At 40.5% G+C, this 20,434-nt stretch overlaps 1 protein-coding gene across 1 annotated transcript in view; it reads right to left on the reverse strand.

Moving 5' to 3' along the window:
- Nucleotides 1-6,369: 6,369 nt before the first annotated feature.
- Nucleotides 6,370-20,434, reverse strand: part of LOC306780532 (protein-L-isoaspartate O-methyltransferase domain-containing protein 2-like) — a 14,466-nt gene continuing 401 nt past the window's right edge. The window contains exons 2-7 of the mRNA XM_079272941.1: nt 12,662-12,822; nt 12,388-12,538; nt 11,088-11,190; nt 10,806-10,977; nt 9,087-9,210; nt 6,370-8,979 (exon numbers count right to left, since the gene is read on the reverse strand). Of these exons, the coding sequence (XP_079129067.1) occupies nt 8,354-8,979; nt 9,087-9,210; nt 10,806-10,977; nt 11,088-11,190; nt 12,388-12,538; nt 12,662-12,817 (1,332 nt within the window). The 5' untranslated portion in view covers nt 12,818-12,822 and the 3' untranslated portion in view covers nt 6,370-8,353. The remainder of the gene's footprint in view (nt 8,980-9,086; nt 9,211-10,805; nt 10,978-11,087; nt 11,191-12,387; nt 12,539-12,661; nt 12,823-20,434) is intronic.

Consider the following 20,434-nt stretch of genomic DNA (forward strand, 5'->3'; position numbering starts at 1 on the left):
AAACTGCTGTACATTCACACACTGGCATGCAGCAAAGTTACCTGCTACAATTTTAGGACAGTGCTATCATGTTTGAAATTTCCCATAAACTAATGCTAGGGTCGTTACATTAGAGCTTTAGTCTTCATACAGACGGTAATAAAGATGATGACCTGACTGACGACATCATGGGCTCAGTCTGTAGGAAGTCTGTTTTCAGCACTTGCCATGCTGGCAAGAATGGAGTCACATTTAAAATGAATTGAGTGAGTAAATTAAGTGAGTGAGACGCTGGGATGTGCTGCAGCAGAAAAAACAAGCTGGGTTGAGATTCCTGCTGACACATTTCTGCATTACTATCCACCGTGAGCCTCTTTGGACCCAGCCACACCACTTATACAATTAGTTTTGTTTCAGCTAAACAAACATTACAAACTCAAAATGAAGTTATAATTTCATTATTTTCATTACTATGTCAATTGTTTTTGTTTTATCTTTGTTGTTTTAAATGGCTTCATAATAGCTGAATCTAGAGTGAGAAACTCATACTGTATATTGTAGCCTTTGCATATGTACTGTATAATTAATTAACTTACTGAAGTCAGTGTCCCTCTGACATTTACATAATATATTCAGTTACATTTATATATTTACTGTATTCCTATGTAACGTCCCATTCATACCAATGGATATCTAAAGATAACTGACATTCTGTGAAATTTTCTGAGCTGTATTCAAAAGGCTTGCTGTCGCAAATAAAACGATTTCTTCACACAGATCATTAACATATAGCAATCCATAGGAAGATTTATACATTTATATAGATGGATTGTAAAGCTGCTGCATTCCAGTCAACACATTGTGTCTGAGAGACATTACAGCAGGAGGACTTTTTACAGAATGAATGAACTGTGCTGTGATTTGTACATGATGAAAGGGTTGTGTTCTACAGATAAACTGCACAGTGTTTTAGAAAATAAAGGATATAACAAACAGAAGTTACATTTGATTTTTTTTCTGCTAATGATGACACACCTTCTATAATAATTCAGTGAACACTGTAGGGTGAGGGTAGTTGGATGTAGGTTTAAAATGTAGTTTAAGGATTGGGTAAAGCTCATCAGTCGTGATGATGTCATGATTAATTACAGTATTAAGGCCACTGTGAGGATGAAAGAAATCTTAGAGAATAAAGCCACACTCTTTTTGAGACATAAAAAATTAGATTAGCCTCATTATTTAACTTTTTTTTTTAAAGTCATATCAGAGGATTAAGTCTTTGTTTCAGAAGGATTTGTGATAAAATAATAATGTCACATTTTTAGAAAAAAAACAGGGACTAGAACAGGTTCTTGAATCACAATTGGCCCTGCCGTTATCTAGAGCGAAGGACATTTCTGCACATGAATATAAAATCAATGTGGAGAGCTTCAGGGGTGTGAAAGTCCTCACAACCACATTTAAGGATGATAGATGGTAAAGAATTGAAAATAAAAATTGACAGTCTCCAAAGCACAAACCAACTTCTGGAAAACTCGAGCGAATTGGGATTTGTCCTTTAAAGGATTTTAAAATTTAACACAGATTTCCAAGAGTTTACTGATGTTGATAGTAGTGTACAGATTCCAAGTAGTGTACAGATTCCAAGTGCCCATTCCAAGTGTCCATTTTCAACCTGTTGCCTGTCTAACATTTTCATTTATATGTTTTGGGGTTATGTGTACATCTTGTCAAATTCTGTTCCAAAGAATCTCATGGAAATTAGTCAAAATGTCTGCTTTGTTCGGCTTTGCTCTTAGTTCTCTTTACAGCCTGAAAAGAATGAAGAGAGGTGGGTCCCCATCCTCACCATCAGACTCTGAAGGAAATTATGGATCTTCATCATTGACAATCTGTGTTGAGCTTTGAGCTCGTCTCTGCTGTGTCCTTGTCACGTGGCAGCTCTGGCTCATCACTATGTGCAGGCAGTCTCACTAAATAGCTAATGGGTAACAGATGATTGCAATGCAATGTTTTTACAACTCACGTTCCCCTTTCTGGTTTCACTTGGTAGACTGGAAGGTTTGGCATCTTTCCAACAACGATGTAGGGCTCTGACCTCCACTTATCCTTCAGCTTGTGCTTTCCAGTGACACCAAAATTTCTCAGCAGCACACGGTCTCCCTCTTCCAAGAAATCAACTGACCCTGAGAACCGTTTTTGAAGAAAATCTTTGAAACTATGTTTACTTTCACAAAATCAACTTTTGGCCTCCTCTCTGCCTGAAACGTTGTTTAAGAGCATAAAAAAATGAAATTGCATCTCTAGGAAGTAAAGTGCTGAAAGCTGCAGATATTCATGGTAATGACATCAGACTGTGAAAGCAACTGTCCTGAGGCACTTCTTTGAAGAAAACCTGTGAAACTATGTTTACTTTCACAAAATCAACTTTTCCCTCCTCTCTGCCTGAAACGTCTTTTAACAGTATTTTTTTAACTTAACAGGCTAAAAAATGTCAGGTGGCGCAACCACATATTCATAAAAGAATATATATATTCCTAATATTTATTCAAACTGAAATTCCTGACAAGTATCCCTAGAGTCAACACATCATATTTTGTAGTTGTGTTTTATATATATACAATAATTTATCATAATTGCGTTCTCTTGGCCAGGTATTTAGTATATTTAACTTTTGATTTTACATTTAAACAGAGAAACATAATAATACTAACATACAAATGAACATTCAATAAAATAGTTCTTCACATCATATCAAGCAAAAAAAAATTCACTTTAACCTATTATTTATTGCTTTAACTTAATATTTTACCTGGTCGCACCACCATGACATTTATCAGTTGTGCCACCTGACAATATTAGTAATCACAGGAAATATGCTGAAAATTTGCATTTTTTTTTTCAAATACAACAACATGCTTTTAGTTAACAGACTCTTGTAAAAGAAGTAAATATTTCATGTTTAGCACATAACTGGAATAGGCAAAATCACAGTCGCTTCCGCAGAGTGGACGTCGTTATCGTAACGTCACCCACTTGGAGAGTGCCGTTTAGAAGTCTTGGCCCTTTCTCAATACCAAGTACGCCAAGTATGGACTTTTTTTGGTTATTTTTTTCGCAACCAATGAACAGAAGTTACCATATTGGAATGCGGAGGAGTGACGTAGAGACGCTATATACGGCTCTGGTAGCGGCAGAGACCTGTCAATCACATTTAGTCTGCCCCAAAACAGACCCATGACCCATGGTCTGTTTGACTCTAAATGGACCATAATTTACCAAATGAGCATCAAGAGATTGAGACCATGAATTCATGTTTGTAATGTTTGCTGAGGTAATAAATTAAGTGAGAAGTAGAGTTATTTTCTCATGGACTTCTATACAATCTGACTTCTTTATGAAACCAGAGGAGTCGCCCCCTGCTTGCCAGTAGAGAGAATGCTCTAGAGCAGCGGTTCCCAAACTTTTTAGGCCGCGCACCCCCTTCTACATCCTGACTGGGTTCGCGCACCGCCCCCCCCCCCCCCCCCCCCTTAATAAAAAAAAAAAAAAAAGAAGCAACAGAGCCTTTTAAGCCTTCATAGCCGCATAAGAATCGGACCAATGAGAGAACAGTTTGCTCGCGCGTGGCATTTGTTTACAAGATTTAGTCCGCTGTTAAATGTTGCAGTGTGAACACAAACCGAACAAAGGAGCAACTGCAACATTGTATCATATTAATCCCTGAATCGGAACAAAGCAAACGAACTGAAGGTGTGAAAACGCCCTGAAACACTGCAACAAAGTTTCAATAACTTTCAGTGACACAAGGCGTCACTTTTAAAGAGCAATACGGATGCGAGGACACACGCACAGGCTCAGAGGCAGATTATCACATTTAATTTACAATTAATGAGCGACTAATGTAGCCAGGATGTCTTCGGACAAAGCATCGATGCAGCGACACAGTGTTGTTGGACACCGGGATCATGTCCAACTTTTTTGCTTCTTTCTCCCCAATCATACATTCCACCATCTCTCTGGCAGCTGGCAAGCTCACGTCTTCGGCGATTGTGTGCGGTAGCCCCTTTCTCGCTATTCTGTAACCAGATATGAAGCCCGTAGTGCGTCATTTATAGACCAACACACGAATGAGACTCCAGTTGTTTTTGGCTGTTTTGTAACTCCTCCAATTTGGATATAAACAATGTAAGGGGCTTTTGACTTGCACTGGCATGCTTGGTGTTCAGGTGGCGACGTAAATAAGAGCTTCAGACTGTTAGCCAGAACCTCACTGCACACCACGCACTGTGGCTTTGGGCAATCTGTGTTGCCAATCCAAGTGAAGCCCAGACACAGATACTTTTCATCATATTTCCTCTTTTTTTTCCCAGTCTGATGCTCACTCTCGTTTCCTCTTTTTTCACCTTGACTCCGCGATGGGCTGATGTGCTCCCGATTTGTCTGTGCTATCCCTTCCTCCTTTTCGGTCTCCTCCGTCTCATCTTCCTCTGACTCTGGCTCGATTTCTTCTCCCGGTCTCTCCCAACGCACCTCTCCGTTCCCCTCGCCTCAGATTCCTCTCTCTCTCTCTGTCCCTCTCCTCTTTTACGACTGATAGCTTCAGATGTCCCACCTGACAGTTTTTAAATTAAAATTACATTTTTTTTTTATATTTAATATTATTACACCATCAGACCGCCATTACACTTTTCCTCTCGCGCACCCCCTAGAGGCAGCTCGCGCACCCCCAGGGGTGCGCGCACCCCACTTTGGGAATCCCTGCTCTAGAGAGTCTAGACACTTCCGCATTGGCGTGACTCCGCAGAACCGGAGTTTGCCGCCTGGTGCTAACTCAGTCTTCTTCTGTGTATAGCAGGCTACCTCGGTGCCACTGGCACGTCAAAGAATACGCCCAACATGTCAAACTAAAGATCTGATTGGTTGAAGACTATGACAATCAATAATAACATCCCCATTTACTTAAACTGCAAAGGCTCTCTAGAGGGCATCGGGACTCTCTTCTTACCTGGAGACATAGAGGCTGAATCTGATTGGATAAGAGCTCTCCTTAAAACAAGCTGCACTGGAAGCAGAGCAACAGAGGAAGACAGGAGCTGTGCAATGCGAAAATAAGCTAATGGGAAAAATAATTATAATACATGTGGTGTATTTGTGAAAAATTATAAAATTATAAAATATCGATAACTTTGTGATTCTGTTTAGGCCAGCAGAGAAGGCATAGCTGGCCCTGACGGCCCACCACTGCTAACAAGTGACTAAATGAGACTACAAAACACCATCACGCCGACTAGACCGCCTCTAGCTTAGTGGTGGTGACATGAAGTCATGTGACCGAGGAGCCACAGAGCTTATTTTCGGCAATAATCCAAAATAACAATGATGGAATCCAATGGGTGTTTGTCAAGGAAACCAGTGCGATGCTAACTTCTGGGGTTGGCCTACAAAAATACATCATCCCTGTGGCTCTCTGATTGACATCTGTCAACACAAGTATTTCTGTATACCGTACTAGCTTTATTTGTAACTCCATCATAGTCCTGAAGATATAATATATTTTGAAAGTGATTTTTTCCAGATTTTCTGAATTTCCAACATTAAAATACACCCCATGTGAACTGTGCAGATCCATGAAAAAATAAAAACAAAAGTTTGGGGCATCAGATACATCAGATTTTAGTTTCTGCTAAAGGCTAACGTTAGCCTAGCTACATATCCGGCCCTACAAACTACAGAGGCCCTGAAGGAGAGCGACTCAGCCATGGCATCTCACGTTTTTGTTCCCATAGTCCAAGGGCACTCAAACAGCAGAATAACAGACCAACAGCGGTACATTCTTTACCTATTTCATCACTTAAATTAACGGCGTAGATTTAGAATATTGGCGATTTTAGGAAAATCTAAATTTCTTTCGTTGAGAAGCTCCACAAACTGGTGTGACAGAGAGCTATAGCGCCTGCGGGGCATGCCCACAGACCTGGGGTTACAACTCCCGGACCTGCCATCCCAGCGTCAGCAGACACAACAGTCATTTAAACATGTATTTCATTTCACTTTAACTGAGACAAAGCCATACCAATTGTTGAAGGTTTACTTAAACTGTCAATTAGTTGGGCTCTATAAAGTTAAAAAAAGAAAAACATCTCTAAACTTGGTGAGGCCATCTAACAGGTTTGAATATTTCCTGTGTTTATATACCAAAATAAAAGACATTCTTCGTAAGCCGCTGTGTTAGCTCATCCAATCATTTCATTTGCAACGGGAATCTTTTGTATCATGGACTTTATTAACAGTAGTCAATAATACAGCTCCATTTTAAAAACAAGCAATTCATTCTCTCCAAAACTTAATATCAAGTGCGAAAGAAACCCCCCCCCCAAAAAAACCCATCATGTGCGTACATTCAGCAGAGAATCACAAATGCACAACAAACAAACGTAAATGGTACTAATGTCGAATAAAGGAAAGGTGTGCATACAGGACTTAAAAGGCAGATCCAGCAGCAGTAGAAATGGTAGAATGGCCAAACAGTGAAGCATGACATCACACTCAGCAGGAGTCAGAAGGGATGCGAGTCACCTGGCCAGATGAGGACCTGCTTGTTGGCCACAATCCTCCCATTCAGTGTTGGATAAATTACCAATATAAACTGCACATATTGAAATCCCTCCCATTATTGTGATCATATCCATTCTTTATCTCCTTGACTGTATTTACTGATGCAGGGTGCATCTGTTATGCCTTGTGCAAAGATCAATTTGCTATTCATCACATTTGTCAAATACAAACTCTCCAATTGGAGAAATCTAAAGCTTTACATGATAACTAATACATAAACAACGACAAGTGTCATTTCAGTGGTAGTGGAGTAGTTTTTTGAAATGAAAAAACATCAACAAATTCTTCTTCTTCAAGCGTGACTTGTTGATGATCTGCCGTTTCTTCTTGAGGATTCAGTCCATGCAACGGAAGTTTGGCACAGAGGGGAGCAGAAGGTTTGGTACAAAAGCAAAGAGTATAAAGGAATAACGCTCCATCTAACTAACAGAGAGATGTGAGACAAGATACTTACTCTACTCATCAAAGTATCTTTGTAGTATCTCGAGATTTTTTTATCGATTTTTTATGATTCACAAAACATACAATTTCATATGTACCGTACTGTACACGCCACTTCAAGTCTCATGAAATTCAAAAATCGAATTATTACAAGAAGAAAAGAAAAGAAAACCTGCACACTGTCAGTCATCAAAACCATTAGTTTATGTGTTATCATGCTGGTTTACTTTTGTAAATTGGAATATTAGTAAGTATGTGATCTGTTATGGGCATTCTCTTTTGGTTGAGAGGATAAAATGGGATGTAGAGAAAAATAGTGAGACTGCCATTCGGATACAAATGTAAGGATTTAGAACAGTTTCATCTCCATGTGACGACATCAGGAGACAAAGGTGGACTTTTATTCATACAGTTCAATATATGCATAGAAAGGGGGAGAACTCAACCTTCCATTAACTCTACGAGTGTCCGAAGACAATGCTGGAAATGATGAGCAACGATCGGCCTTGGAAAAGCAGATCATTAAATTGTTTTAATGGACTGAGGGCTCATAAACAATGCTCCCCTTATATTTGGAAATGAGTGGAAATAAACACAACCGCCACACCATCTTGGTCACAAGCTACAATATCATTGAATATGATATACTGAGAGAGAAAATATAACATCATTAAAACTTTGAATGCACATTTTCTTGATCTCTGGGCCCACTCTATGTCTTCCCCTCTAAAACTACCCCGCCCCCATTAGATGATAATACACGCCACCATATGCGGACAAACTAGCGTCACCACTTATCCATTCAATGTATCATCTCTAACTGAAGTCTGATGGTCCTTCTCTGCACCACTAAGCTGTGGATACTCAGGCCACTGTTAAGCTGTTGTTAGGCAAGGCTTGATTGGCATGTTCGATAAACAGAGCTCAAACTGATCATCTGTGTATGTACTTGTATTTATTTATTTTGCACCTATATGGAGATGCAATTTTTACATCAGTTACTGTTTATTTGTCTAAATCATTGCCTCCCCCTCCCCCTCCACTGGACAACTTGAGCTGACTCTTTATCATGTCAGGAAATGAATCAAGTAAAGAACAGTTGGAACAGGGCAAAAAGAGGGAGTGGCAGAGAAAATAGATGATGGAGAAGGTGAGAGCAGGTGAGCGAGTGGAGCTAAGGGTCAGTAAGGTAGGTGGCATGTTGTCCTGCCTTGTACAGGTGGTGGTGGGGTTGTAAGGGAGCCGTGGGCCTCTGCTGTGTCGTTGCCTCCAGCTCTGGGCTCTGACTCAGGACCTGGCTGTGGCCTTAGCAGGCTCATTTCTCTCTGTAGTACAGCAGGTACATCTTCAGAGGCTCGGGCAGCGGCAGACCCAGGATCCTCTCTCTAAGGACGTTTACGGCCGGCTGGGGTCGGAGCAGCTCCCCGGTCTCCTTCTCCTCCTCCTCCTGCTCCTGCTGCTGATGCTGCTCCTGCTGCTCCTGCTGCTGCTCCTCCTCCTCTTCCTCTTCCTCCTCCTCCTCATCCTCATCCTCGTCTTCTTCCTCCACCGTCTCCTCCTCTTCCACCACCCCTCCCGCTCCCCTCCCCGCCCCCCTGCTCCCCCTCATCTGCCGCCTCACCTCCCTCTCTCCGGCCCCCTCCTCGTCCTCCGCTCTCCCTCCCTGGCTGTCGTTGCCGTCCAGAGGGGCGGGCCCGATGCCACTGCTGGCCACCACCTGACGCGTGGCCAGGACGAGGGCGTTGCAGTGGCGGCGGTGGACGCGTCTGCGTTTGAAGCGAGGGCCGTACTTATGGAGCCCGGCCACCGCCAGACCCCTGCCGACGCTGAACGAGGAACCTCGGCCGTGTGACTGGCTGTCTCCTCCATCTGTGGTCACTCTGAGGGTGTGGCGGATACAGATGCGAGCCAGCTCCTGTAACGTCCGTACCTCATACTTAGCTGCAAAATAAAGAAGCACAAGAAAACAAGGGCAATGGGGGGGGGGGGGGCATTAGACACATTATAGATTAGAATTAGACACATTATTTATATTTAGTTGCACTCACGTAGTGGGACATTCTTGGGTTTGCGATTTGTGCCGTGTTTAGGCAGCACCAGAGGAGCGAAGGACACAGAAATGATCTTTTTGGTCTCCCAGCTGTTCGGCCCCGTACGGGTAATCTTGGTCAACTGCAGAAAATACAACATCAGGAAATCAAAGCTTTTTTCATTTCCCTTTTTGTGTGTACATTGTTTTTCTCAGCTGCTCTACTTTTTTTTAATTGTTACAATACAACAAATACTAATCAAAGCAAACTAAATGGTAACATTTCCAGACACTCCGTAAATAAACATTTTATAAATAGTTTGTAACATCATATAATATAGTTGTTAGCAGATAGAAGTTCCTTTGCGGACACGTTTTTAAGGCTGTAAATATACTCTGCTATGATTCATATTTTGTTTAACATGTTTTCCCATATAAAAAGTAAAAAAAAAAAAAGAAATTGGAAAAGGGGCACATGTATGGCTGAGCAACAAGTAGAATGGTAAGTGTAGTTAGCATCTTTTATTTATGTGGTTTGTCACTGGCAGAAGTGGTTGTGACGCATGCAATAAGTATTTAGTGGGATTTCTTTGGTAGACCGCGGAGGGAAGCTCCAGGGTCGCTCTCTGTGCTGACCAGTCATCTCTGTGCTGGAGGTTTCAGGTTTCTTTGCCGGTGTGTCGAAAACAGATTCCCTGTCTATGTATTGGCATTTGCGTATTAGACAGCCATTGGCTTTCGAATTTGTGACGTACACAATTTAGATTGCCGGGGTACATCTGAATCTCTTTAGGGAAATGCATATTTATTAATTCTCATTTTGCAAATACATTTACTACATTCCTGTTTACATTTGGTTTACCTATTTGCAATACTGTCGTCCCGACGCTGTTTAATCAGAAATGGAGGGAAACAACTTGTAGCTGCCTATGGTCCCCCAAAGACCAGACGTAACTCTGCGTGTATAAATGTATGAGCATGAAGAGAACGTTGCTGCTGTATTTATACATAGGTTAAACTTATTTTGTGTTCTGTAGAGCCAAACTCTATTCAGAAAACAAGCATTTTAAAAATGGTTTGCTTGTCATCCCGCAGACTAAACTGACAAATCATGAATTCTGACAAATCGGTTTCATGATGTAGTTATTTCGGCATTCTTCTTACCCGTTTATTGAAATGAAATCGCAGCTAAATCTGTTTATTTTTTGGTGTGTACTGCTGTAGTAAACCAGCAGACGTGTAGCTTGCTAGATGCAGTGAGTACAGCTCCGTGAAATTTACCAAGATGATGCTATGAACCCGGACTCAACAGTGTTTTGTTTTTAGACGTATATAGGTCTACCACAACATGTACAAAGTAGCCTCACTGATGTGAATAAACACAAATGATCCCACTCAAACTAGCGCGAGCAATGCAAGGCAAGCGTTTTCCGTTTTTTATTGAATGAGCATTGATGGAGGGAGCCTGAGATCCCAGATTTCATTGCCAACGATAGCTTCTCTGTGATTGTTGTGCATATGATAATAAACTTGATACTGTTATACTGTGTCTTTTAGAGCAGCCTCCACTCAGGGGTTATAGTTGTTGATAATAATAATAAAGATTGTATATCTGCTTACAATTATATTACAGTGTGTATATTCAGTGCTTATGAATGTTAAATACGGGGACTTAAAGTTAAGTGTTGCCTAATAGGCAGATTTGAACGATCCTGAATTTCTCTGGCAAGACACCAACCTTTTCCTCGAGAGGCATCACCAGGATGCCCCCCACCTTGAGCAGGGTCTTCATGTAGTCCTCGTGCTCCTTCTGCACCCCGGCCCCGCAGTACACCCTGTCATACTGAAGGCTCTCTGGAGGAATCTCCAGGCAGTTACCCGCAACAAAGGACGGCTCACAGAATTCAAATCTAAAGAGAGATACAGGAGCATAATGAAAACATTATGCACAAGGGTAAAAGATAACATAGAAAAAATATAGAGGAACAATAAAACGTCACTGACACATTTGGACACATACTTGTCAAAGCTGTCGCTGGTTTTGATGAAGCAGTCGAGCTTCTGGTAGGCATAATCAATCACATCTGCATGTAACTCTATTCCGTGATTGACTCCGAATGGTCCTGGAACAGTTAGCACACCTCAGCTCACAGTTTGAAATTGACATGGACACAAATATGTGTTTGTAATGGCACTAGGACATAAGACTCAACACCCAACTCAGAGTAGGCTGATTAGAGAAAAACTTGAATTAATTAATTCATTTAATTTAAACTTTAATTAAAATCTGAGCCACATTCAGACGGTGAGTCTCTTTTACTGGTCGGTGTGGCGACACGTTTTGACAAATAAACACAGATCTCCATGAGACGTCAGGTAGCTTTTGTCAATATGGACATGCTGCACATCATTGATTGGTTAGATTGTCCACAATTAAATTGTTCGGGTCATTTTACAGAAACCACGAGCATCAAATTATCAGATTTCAATCAGATATACCGGCATGGTAAATACTGCTGTACAGAGAGTCCTTTATTTATTTTGGACTTTACATTTGAAGCTTCTATTGAGGAATTTGAATGAAGCTTTGAATGTCTCTCCTCATATGTTATTATGTCATCAGCCTAAAAAAAAAGAGAGAAAGGTTTTTGTTTTCGAGGTACCGGTAATATAAATGTAATTTATGGTGCCCTGCCAATAGTCTACAGGTGTGGCAATCTGGAAAACAAACCGTTTATTGACCTCAGTGAAAATGTTGCTTTTGAAATGCTAAACGCAAACAAATATGGATAGAAGCAGAATATTTCGTTGGAAATTATTACATCTATCTTTTTATTCAGGATTGAGCACGACATTGCTCGCTGTGTGAGAGAGGATGTCAACAATGCTTGTTTTTGTTACCTTGTTGGCTACAAAGCATAAGTGTCCCCACATTTCTCTGTTTAGTTTTCAGCTCTTTTTCTTCTAAATATGACAACCAGGCTCTTAGCTGACGGCAGCGTTGTGCTTTCATTTTCCTGGTTGAATTTAAGCCAGATTTTTCTCTCTTTTTCAAACAAGTGTAGAATGTTTCGAGTCATCATTAAGCAGCAGAACATTTGGGTCAATAGGGATTGATGTCCAATCATGTCAGATATCAGTGAGGCCATTTTATCCCAAAAGTCAGCCACTTTTTCACATTCCCAGACCATGACATGTATCCAGACAAGTTGACAAGGCATAAATAATTTGAACCACTATCTCTCAGTGCACAAGGGTGTGTGCCTGTAACCTTCACGCTGCCACAAGTTCACCACAACAATTATAGAGACACCACATACCCAATATGAGGCCGACCATGGTGCTGAGGTAGCCAGTCCCACTGCCCAGGTTGAGGAAGGAGAGGCCAGGGTGTAGGTCCAAAGCCTCCATCACCTCAGAGTAGATGCACGGAGCAGACAGGTGGATCTTTCCATGCCGCCATGCCAAGTCCTAACAACAACAACAGTATTACCGTAACCAGCTTGTCTTTCAGCCTAACGCATTCTACAAGTGAATGCTGTGAATTTCTTTGGACCCCGTTTGGGTGATTTCACAGACTTTTAGTGTGCTCACCTTGTAGGCATTATCCCGGTATTCATCCAGGTAATAGTCAGCCCGGTCGATAGCTCTAAAGGCCCGCTCCACCAGGTCTGAGCGGATGTAGTACGCCTCCTTCAGGTTGTCAATCAAGTCGTCATTGTCCTCACCGGCACTCACAGCTCCACCCATGTTAACTGGAGGCAAAGAGAAGCAGGTGACTTACTATCCCAAATGACATAAGAACCAGTCTACAGTGAGCATAGCTACGCACTAATTATCAAACCCTGTCATCTGGATTATTTACAGAAATAGATCCAAATCCATTCTCATCAGACATCTATACTTGTGCTCAAACTTGCTCTTTACAACAACCCATTTTCAAAAATGTCCAACCATCGCAACCCAATTCACAACAGGCCTTATATATATAAAAACCAGAAAATGCATTTCCTGCTGAAAATGCGTTGGAATGCTGAAAGCTGAAATGAATCTCAAACACATTGCTGAAAATAGATATCCAATTTTTTAAAAATTGCGAAAAGCTTAATAATTCAAAAGGTTTAAAGATTACAAATATGAAGTCATATCACCCCTCTCCTGAAAGAGCTGAACATTTTGATATTCGAACGGTTTCTGTAGCTTAAAAGAATTCCAGCGGTAGTGATATTTGTTGTAGTAGTAGTAGAAGAAGTTGTAGTCGAAGTATGAGTAATTAGAAGAAGTAGTAGTATCAGTTGTCGAAGTAATAGCTGTAGTAGTGGTCATAGTATTTTATATAACAGTAGTAGTAGTATAATAATAAGTAGTAGTAGTAAAGTCAGTTTTTGAAGTAGCAGTAGTAGTAGTAGTACTAGTAGAAGTCATACTAATATCTGTAGTAGTATTAGTACTGGTAGTAGCAGGAATAGCAGTATTAGCAGTTGTGGTATAAGTAATAATAGTAGTGGTAGTAATAGCAGTAGTGGTAGTAATAATATTTATGGTAGCGGTAATAGCAGTAGCAGTAATAGTAGCAACAGCAAAAGTTGAAGTAGTAGTAGTAGTATTAGTAGTAGTAATACCAGAAATATTAGCAGTAGTAGTAGTTGTCGCAGTATTAGTAAGAGCATTCATTATTTCAACAAAAAAGCCAAATTTTGAGCTAAACGTTGAAATACAGTTAATCCATGAGGCTTTTATTTTGAAAGGGTGGGACTGGGTGGGGGAGGTAGGGGGAGAGGAGACATAATCATCATGTTTGACACACATAAACAGAGGTTATTAAATGGCAGGCTTCATCACAAGCAGTTCAGTTAGAATTCACTCTCTGGGGCTTTTATTTTGAAATGGGGTGTGGGGGAGAAGGGGAGAGGAGACAGAATCATAATGTTAGATAAACACAAACCGGTTATTAAATGACAGGCTCATCACAAGCATTTCAGTTAGGATTCATTCTGTGGGGCTTTTATTTTAAAATGGCGTGTGTGTGTGTGGGGGTGGAGGAGGGGGGAAAGACCTCTAAAGATCCCTAAGACCTGAATGACTGTATGAGAGAGAGACACAGAGAGAGAGAGAGAGAGAGGGAGAGGAGTGTATGTGCGCATGTGTCTGTGAGTCTGTGTGTTTATCAACATCACTAATTGGCTCAATCGCGAACACCTGTGTGCCTGAAGCCATTTCATGGAGATAAAACAGGGAAACACCTCTCAAACAAATCCTGAAAACTCCCATAACCGTAGCTCCTATTGCGCCAATATTAATGAATGAGAGGAAGGGTGAGTTGAAGAACAGATCCTGTAAAAATTGTGTAGAAGTATTATTTGTAGAAGTATTAGTAGCATTAGAATAAGTACTAGTAGTAGCAGTAGTGATATTTGTAGTAGCAGTAGAAATTGTAGTTGTAGTTGTAGTAGAAGTATTATTAGTAGTAGAAGTATTAGTAATTAGAAGAAGTAGTAGAATACGAAGTGTCAGTAGTAATAGCTGTAGTATTGGTCGTAGTATTTAATATAACAGTAGAAGTAACAGTAATAGTAATGGCAGTAGAAGAAGTAGCAGTAGTACTAGTAACAGTCATACTAATAGCTGGAGTAGTATTACTACTTTTAGTAGCATGAATAGCAGTAGTAGTAGTAGCAGTTGTCGTATAAGTAATAGTAGTAGTGGTAGTAATAGCAGCAGTGGTAGTAATAATATTGATGGTAGCAGTAATAGCAGTAGCAGTAGTAGTAATAGTAGCAACAGCAAAAGTTATAATAGTAGTAGTAACACTATATTAGCAGCAGCAGTAGTAGTTGTCGCAGTATTAGTAAGATCATTCATTTTTTTAACAAAAAAGCCTAATTTTGAGCTTGTTTAAATACAGTTAATCCATGGGGATTTTATTTTGAAAGGGTGGTGCTGGGTGGGGGGAGAGGGGGAGAGGAGACATAATCATAATGTCTGACACACATAAACAGAGGTTATTAAATGCCTGGCTTCATCACAAGCATTTCAATTAGAATTCACTCTTTGGGGCTTTTATTTTGAAATGGGGTGTGTGTGTGTGGGGGGGGGGGGTCCTCTAAAAGTCTCTAAAACCTGAATGACTGTATGAGAGAGAGACACAGACAGAGAGAGAGAGGAAAGAATTAGCGAGAGAGAGAAGAAAGAATTAGTGAGAGAGAGAGAGAGGAGTGCATGTGTGTTTATCAACATCACTAATTGGCTCATACATACAAATGTTTTTTTCACGAGAATCTCAAGCTGCTCTTCACTCTAGCGGTGACATCACGCACTCTAAGCTGCGCAATACACACCCATTATAAAGTCAGAAAAGGGCTGAAAAATCATAAAAGTTAAATTGCTACAGTTCAAAAAGTGGAAAACATATCAGAAAGCTGAATTATGCGGCAATAATTGAAAGTTGAAATGGTGTCTGTAGCTGAAAGTATGAGGAAGTTGAAGGATTTGAAAGTTGTAGAAGTTTAAGAGGATTTGAAAATCTTCTCCATAGAAACCCATTAAAAAAAAAGTTGCTGAAAGCTCAATAATTCAAAAAGTTTAAAGGTTAGAAATATGAAGAGATATAGCACCCCTCTGCTGAAACAGCTGAACATTTTGATAGTTGAAAGGTTTCTGTCACTTAAAATATGAAGGAGAAGAAGGGTTTCAAAAAAAGGGGGACGGAAGAAATAGTTGAATAAAAAATGTCAGCAGTTGTGATATTTGTAGTAGTAGTTGTAGAAGTTGAAGTAGAAGTATTATTAGTCGTAGAAGTATTAGTTGCATTAGAATAAGTACTAGTTGTAGCAGTAGTGATATTTGTAGTAGTAGAAGTCGTAGTTGTAGTGGAAGTATCATTAGTAGTAGAAGTATTAGTATTTAGAAGAAGTATTAGTATTTAGAAGAAGTAGTAGCCTAGTATCAGTAGTAGTAGTAGTAGTAATAGCTGTAGTAGTGGTCGTAGTATTTAATATAACAGTAGTAGTAGTAGTAGTAGTAAAAGTAATGGCAGTATTTGAAGTAGCAGTCGTAGTAGTACTAGTAGCAGTACGGAAAGCTGAATTACGCGGAAACATTTTAAAGTTGAAATGGTGTCTGTAGCTGAAAGTATGAGGAAGTTGAAGGATTTCAAAGTTGAAGAAGTTTAAGAGGATTTGAAAATCTTCTCCATAGAAACCCATTCAAAAAGAAGTTGCAAAAAGCTTAATAATTCTAAAAGTTTAAAGGTTAGAAATAGAAAAAGTCATAGCAGAGATGAGCTGAAGGAGCTGAACATTTTGATAGTTGAACGGTTTCTGTAGCTTAAAAAAATGAAGAGTTTCAAAAAAAATTCCAACAATAAAGAAACAGGATAACAATAGTTGGAATGCTTAACAGCATTCCAACAATGAGAATAATCAGGGGAAGAGAGAATTTGTCTGTAAATGAACATTCCTGATCATCTTCATTGCCATTTCCTCATCATCTTATATATACTTTGAAAAGGTAAACCAGCCATTTAAAAGAGATGTATGTTTGATAAATCACAACTTTGTTTAGTTATTGAAAACATATATGAAATAAATATGTACACTTGTCTTTCATATCAGAGTCTATGTTATGAAATAATTAATCAATTCAATGATTAGTCACGAGACAACATGCCAAACATTCTCTGGTTCAAGCTTCTTAAATGTAGAGGATGTGCTGTTTTTCTAAGTAAATGAAAAGTATTTGGCTGTTGGACTGTTGGTTGTACAAAACCAGCAATATGAAGGCAAAACCTTGTGCTCTGAGAGAAAGGGATCTGCATATTTTTTGTACTATTTCTTTGTCATTTCAAAGACTCAACGAAAGCACACACACGATTCAATGTTGAAACTCCTTCAACCATCATATTCATAATCAACCATCAGTTTCTTTAAAAGGCCAGTGCGTGGGGTTTAGTGCCATCTAGTGGTGATGTTACACAGTGCAACAAACTGAACACCCCTCTGCTCGCTCCCTTTCCAAACAAGTTAGAGAAGTAGGTGGCCTTCAGGAGACTGAAAAACACTAAAGCCTCTCCAGAGCCAGTATTTGGTTTTTTCCTTCTGGGCTACTGTAGAAACATGGTGGACTCCATGAAGAGGACCTGCTCCCTATAGAGTGGTCTCGTGTGACGTCACAGTTTTAGCTGTCGGCCATGTTGGAGTACACACAAAGCCACTGGCATGCACGGCTGAGTCGCATAACCTATCGATCATGGTGAACTTTTGTGCTGTCTTTGGTTGTGGCAGCAGAGCTGTTAGAGACAAGAAATCATTCTTTGGTTTGCCAGCGGTCATTACACATCAAGGAAATGACACGAAGGAGCTATCCAAGCGACGTCGCGAGAAATGGCTGTCACGCATCTCTCGAGATATAAAGGAATGGAATTTGGCGTACACTAGAGTATGTGCGGATCACTTTATAAGTGGTCAGTGATTTTATTTACTAATTCGTTTGTGAACAGTATTTAATAAAGGAAATATAAATTAAACTTGGACATGAGAAGGTTACCGAAGCTTCATCGGCCCGTGACAGCAGTCGGTACCAGAGACGTGTCGAGCGTGTACAACAGGCGAAACACAGAGATGCAGCCTCAGCATTGCTTGATATGAGTTTAACGTCGGATCATGCATATGACAGCCCACCAGCAGCAGAGGATGAGGACGAGGATAAGAATAACCAAGCCAACCAGACAGACCTCGGTGGGGCCACGATTGCAGCAATGCAAGCTGAGATGCAGCGCCTACTCTCGGAAAATCTGAATTTTAAAAAGGAACTTTCCGATGAACGATCCATGTTTGATTCAGAATTTTTCGAAAATAATGATGAAAAAGTGAGATATTATTCTGGACTGCCGGACTTCTCAACCCTGCAAATTCTATACCATTTTATAGAACCACACATCCCATATTCTACTTGTGTAAGTACTGGGGGTGTTCACGAGATACGCGTAGATGTTGGCGTAGTTTACCGATGGAAGATAAGTAGGATCGGCACTGAAACGATCTGCACTCATCGTATAGGGATCCAAGTTACCAATAACCTTCAATTTGGCCAGGTAGCGAACCTTTGATGCACTATCCAGTGATTCAAAGTATGGTATTTTCGCCGCACTTCCTTGTTTACGCGCCGCCATGTAGGATCTGTATGTACTCCAACATGGCGGACAGACCTCGTAACTAAGGAGATCGTGACGTCGGTGAGACCACTCTATAGATAAAGGGCTCAATCTAATTATAATTATTCAAATTATCTTTGTTTCAGGTGATTATACATTCATGAAAACATAGTTATGAATATTATATTCAATTTCTGCCAATAAATTACTTTAAATCCTACACACTGGTCCTTTAAGAATGTCCTTTTGTAATAACTTAAACTGTCGACAACTTGGATAAACTCCAAGACAATCACAACCTGAGAATACATGTCTGATTTGACAGCACAGAGTAGTGGTCGATATGGATTCAAAATGCTACTACCATTAAAGACCCAGTGAGGAAGTTAGAGCATCTTTAGCTTCTGTACTGTGATTGAAGTGGAGCATGTGAGCGGTGTACCAGAGGGATTTAAATCAAATAATTTGCATTTGATTGATCACTAGTGTGTTCACACTATGAGTGACACAGCAGCAGGCTACAAGTCAAGCGTCAATGGATGCTGGTGAAATGAAGCCACAAACTGATGGCAGACACCTTGTTCCGTTCTATTTTTAAAATGCTATTAGCTCCTTCTCAATGCTATTTTATGACATATCTCCGTCAACAAGTGCTTGAGCTTTACATGTAGCTGGCCTCGCTGGGCCGTTTTGTTGCTTCATTGTTCAGAGTTGTGTGAACACAACTCTGTTCCACACACCTTCATTGTGGCTGAAAGTTGTAGATTGATTGATGGATGGATGGATGTCAGGATATTGCTGCTTGAAATTGGTTGGTTCTAGCAATGCAAGAGGAGGACGTATCCAACATGCCTATTGGTTTGTGGACATGTGTTGAAGTATTACATTTGGTTTTTGGCCGTCGCCATCTTGGTTTTTTACAACCAGAAGTGACACGAGAAGGTTGTACAACCAAACACTGAATATGACATTTTTGGGTGATACAAATTCTGCAATTCAATTTCATGACCTGAAAACACACAGTGAGACAAAAACAACTCTCAGACCAGACAACTCTGTGGTAGTGACCTGTCAATCACAAGGTAGCCCCGCCCTAAAGCATCCCCTGCTTTATGGTCTATTTGACTCTAAATGGACCATAGTTTACTAAATGAACATCATGCTGTATTGAAGAAGACTGGCAACTAGATATTGAGACCATGAACTCATGTTTACAATGTTTACTGAGGTAATAAATCAAGAGAGAAGTAGAGACATTTTCTCATAGACTTCTATACAACCAGGGGAGTCGCCCCCTGGTGGACACTAGAGAGAATGCAGCTTTAAGGCACTTCAGCTTTGGCTTCACTTTACAGAACCGGAGGTTGCCGCCTGGCACTAGCTTACGTTTAGCACATGCCATATTTTGTTTTAGAGAATGAAAATATGATTGGAGTTTGGTATACAAAGAAACTGAAAGATCCTTTTTTTTGTGAAAGAAAATAAATAAATTGCATGTATTGTTAAAAAGGTGCACAAAATGACTGAGGATGTGTTAAAAATGGTTAGAAAGGCTTTTTACATTCCATTTCAACTCTAAGCTCTTTGAGACTTTCCACATAAATAAGCCTGACCCACCACATGTAGAGGCCTAAATGAAGCTTTCGGCTGCAGAATACAGCTGCAGGAGTGAGTGCTGCCAGTGGTGTTAAAAACAACACCAGAGGGCAACGCCAAAGGACAAGAGATCACAGGGTTCACAGGCTGCCAAATGCTGGCCATAGTCATGAGGCTATAACAGAACAAAGGAGCGGGTACATATTACCGGACCTCCTGCCTTTGATGCCTCTTGAGCTGAGATGAAGAGGATGTTTTTCAGGCAGAGAATGAATAAAAGGAACAAACAGCAGTTGGTGCATCAAAATGAAAACCCGTTCTAAGGGAAGCGAGTCCAGAATGAGATGTTGTCCATTGAATAGAAACCCAGACTGCTTCTTTAGGATGTTAGCCCACATGACCACAAGAGGGCCCTGTAACCCTTTCTGTGACTAACTAAGGGCTTTAGTAGGCTAGTGGGGTACACACTTCCTGCAAATACACTGCCATTGAGCTGATTCATTAGATTAGCCACCACGTCCATTCTTTCCTTTGCATCGTTTCGAAGAAGCGCCGGGACGCCCCGTCCTGTAACTCCAGCAGGTTTCAGCTCACCGCACACATGCACACCCCGCACGTTG

The sequence above is a fragment of the Melanostigma gelatinosum genome (genome assembly GCF_949748355.1).
Source record: "Melanostigma gelatinosum genome assembly, chromosome: 8".
NCBI lineage: Eukaryota > Metazoa > Chordata > Actinopteri > Perciformes > Zoarcidae > Melanostigma > Melanostigma gelatinosum.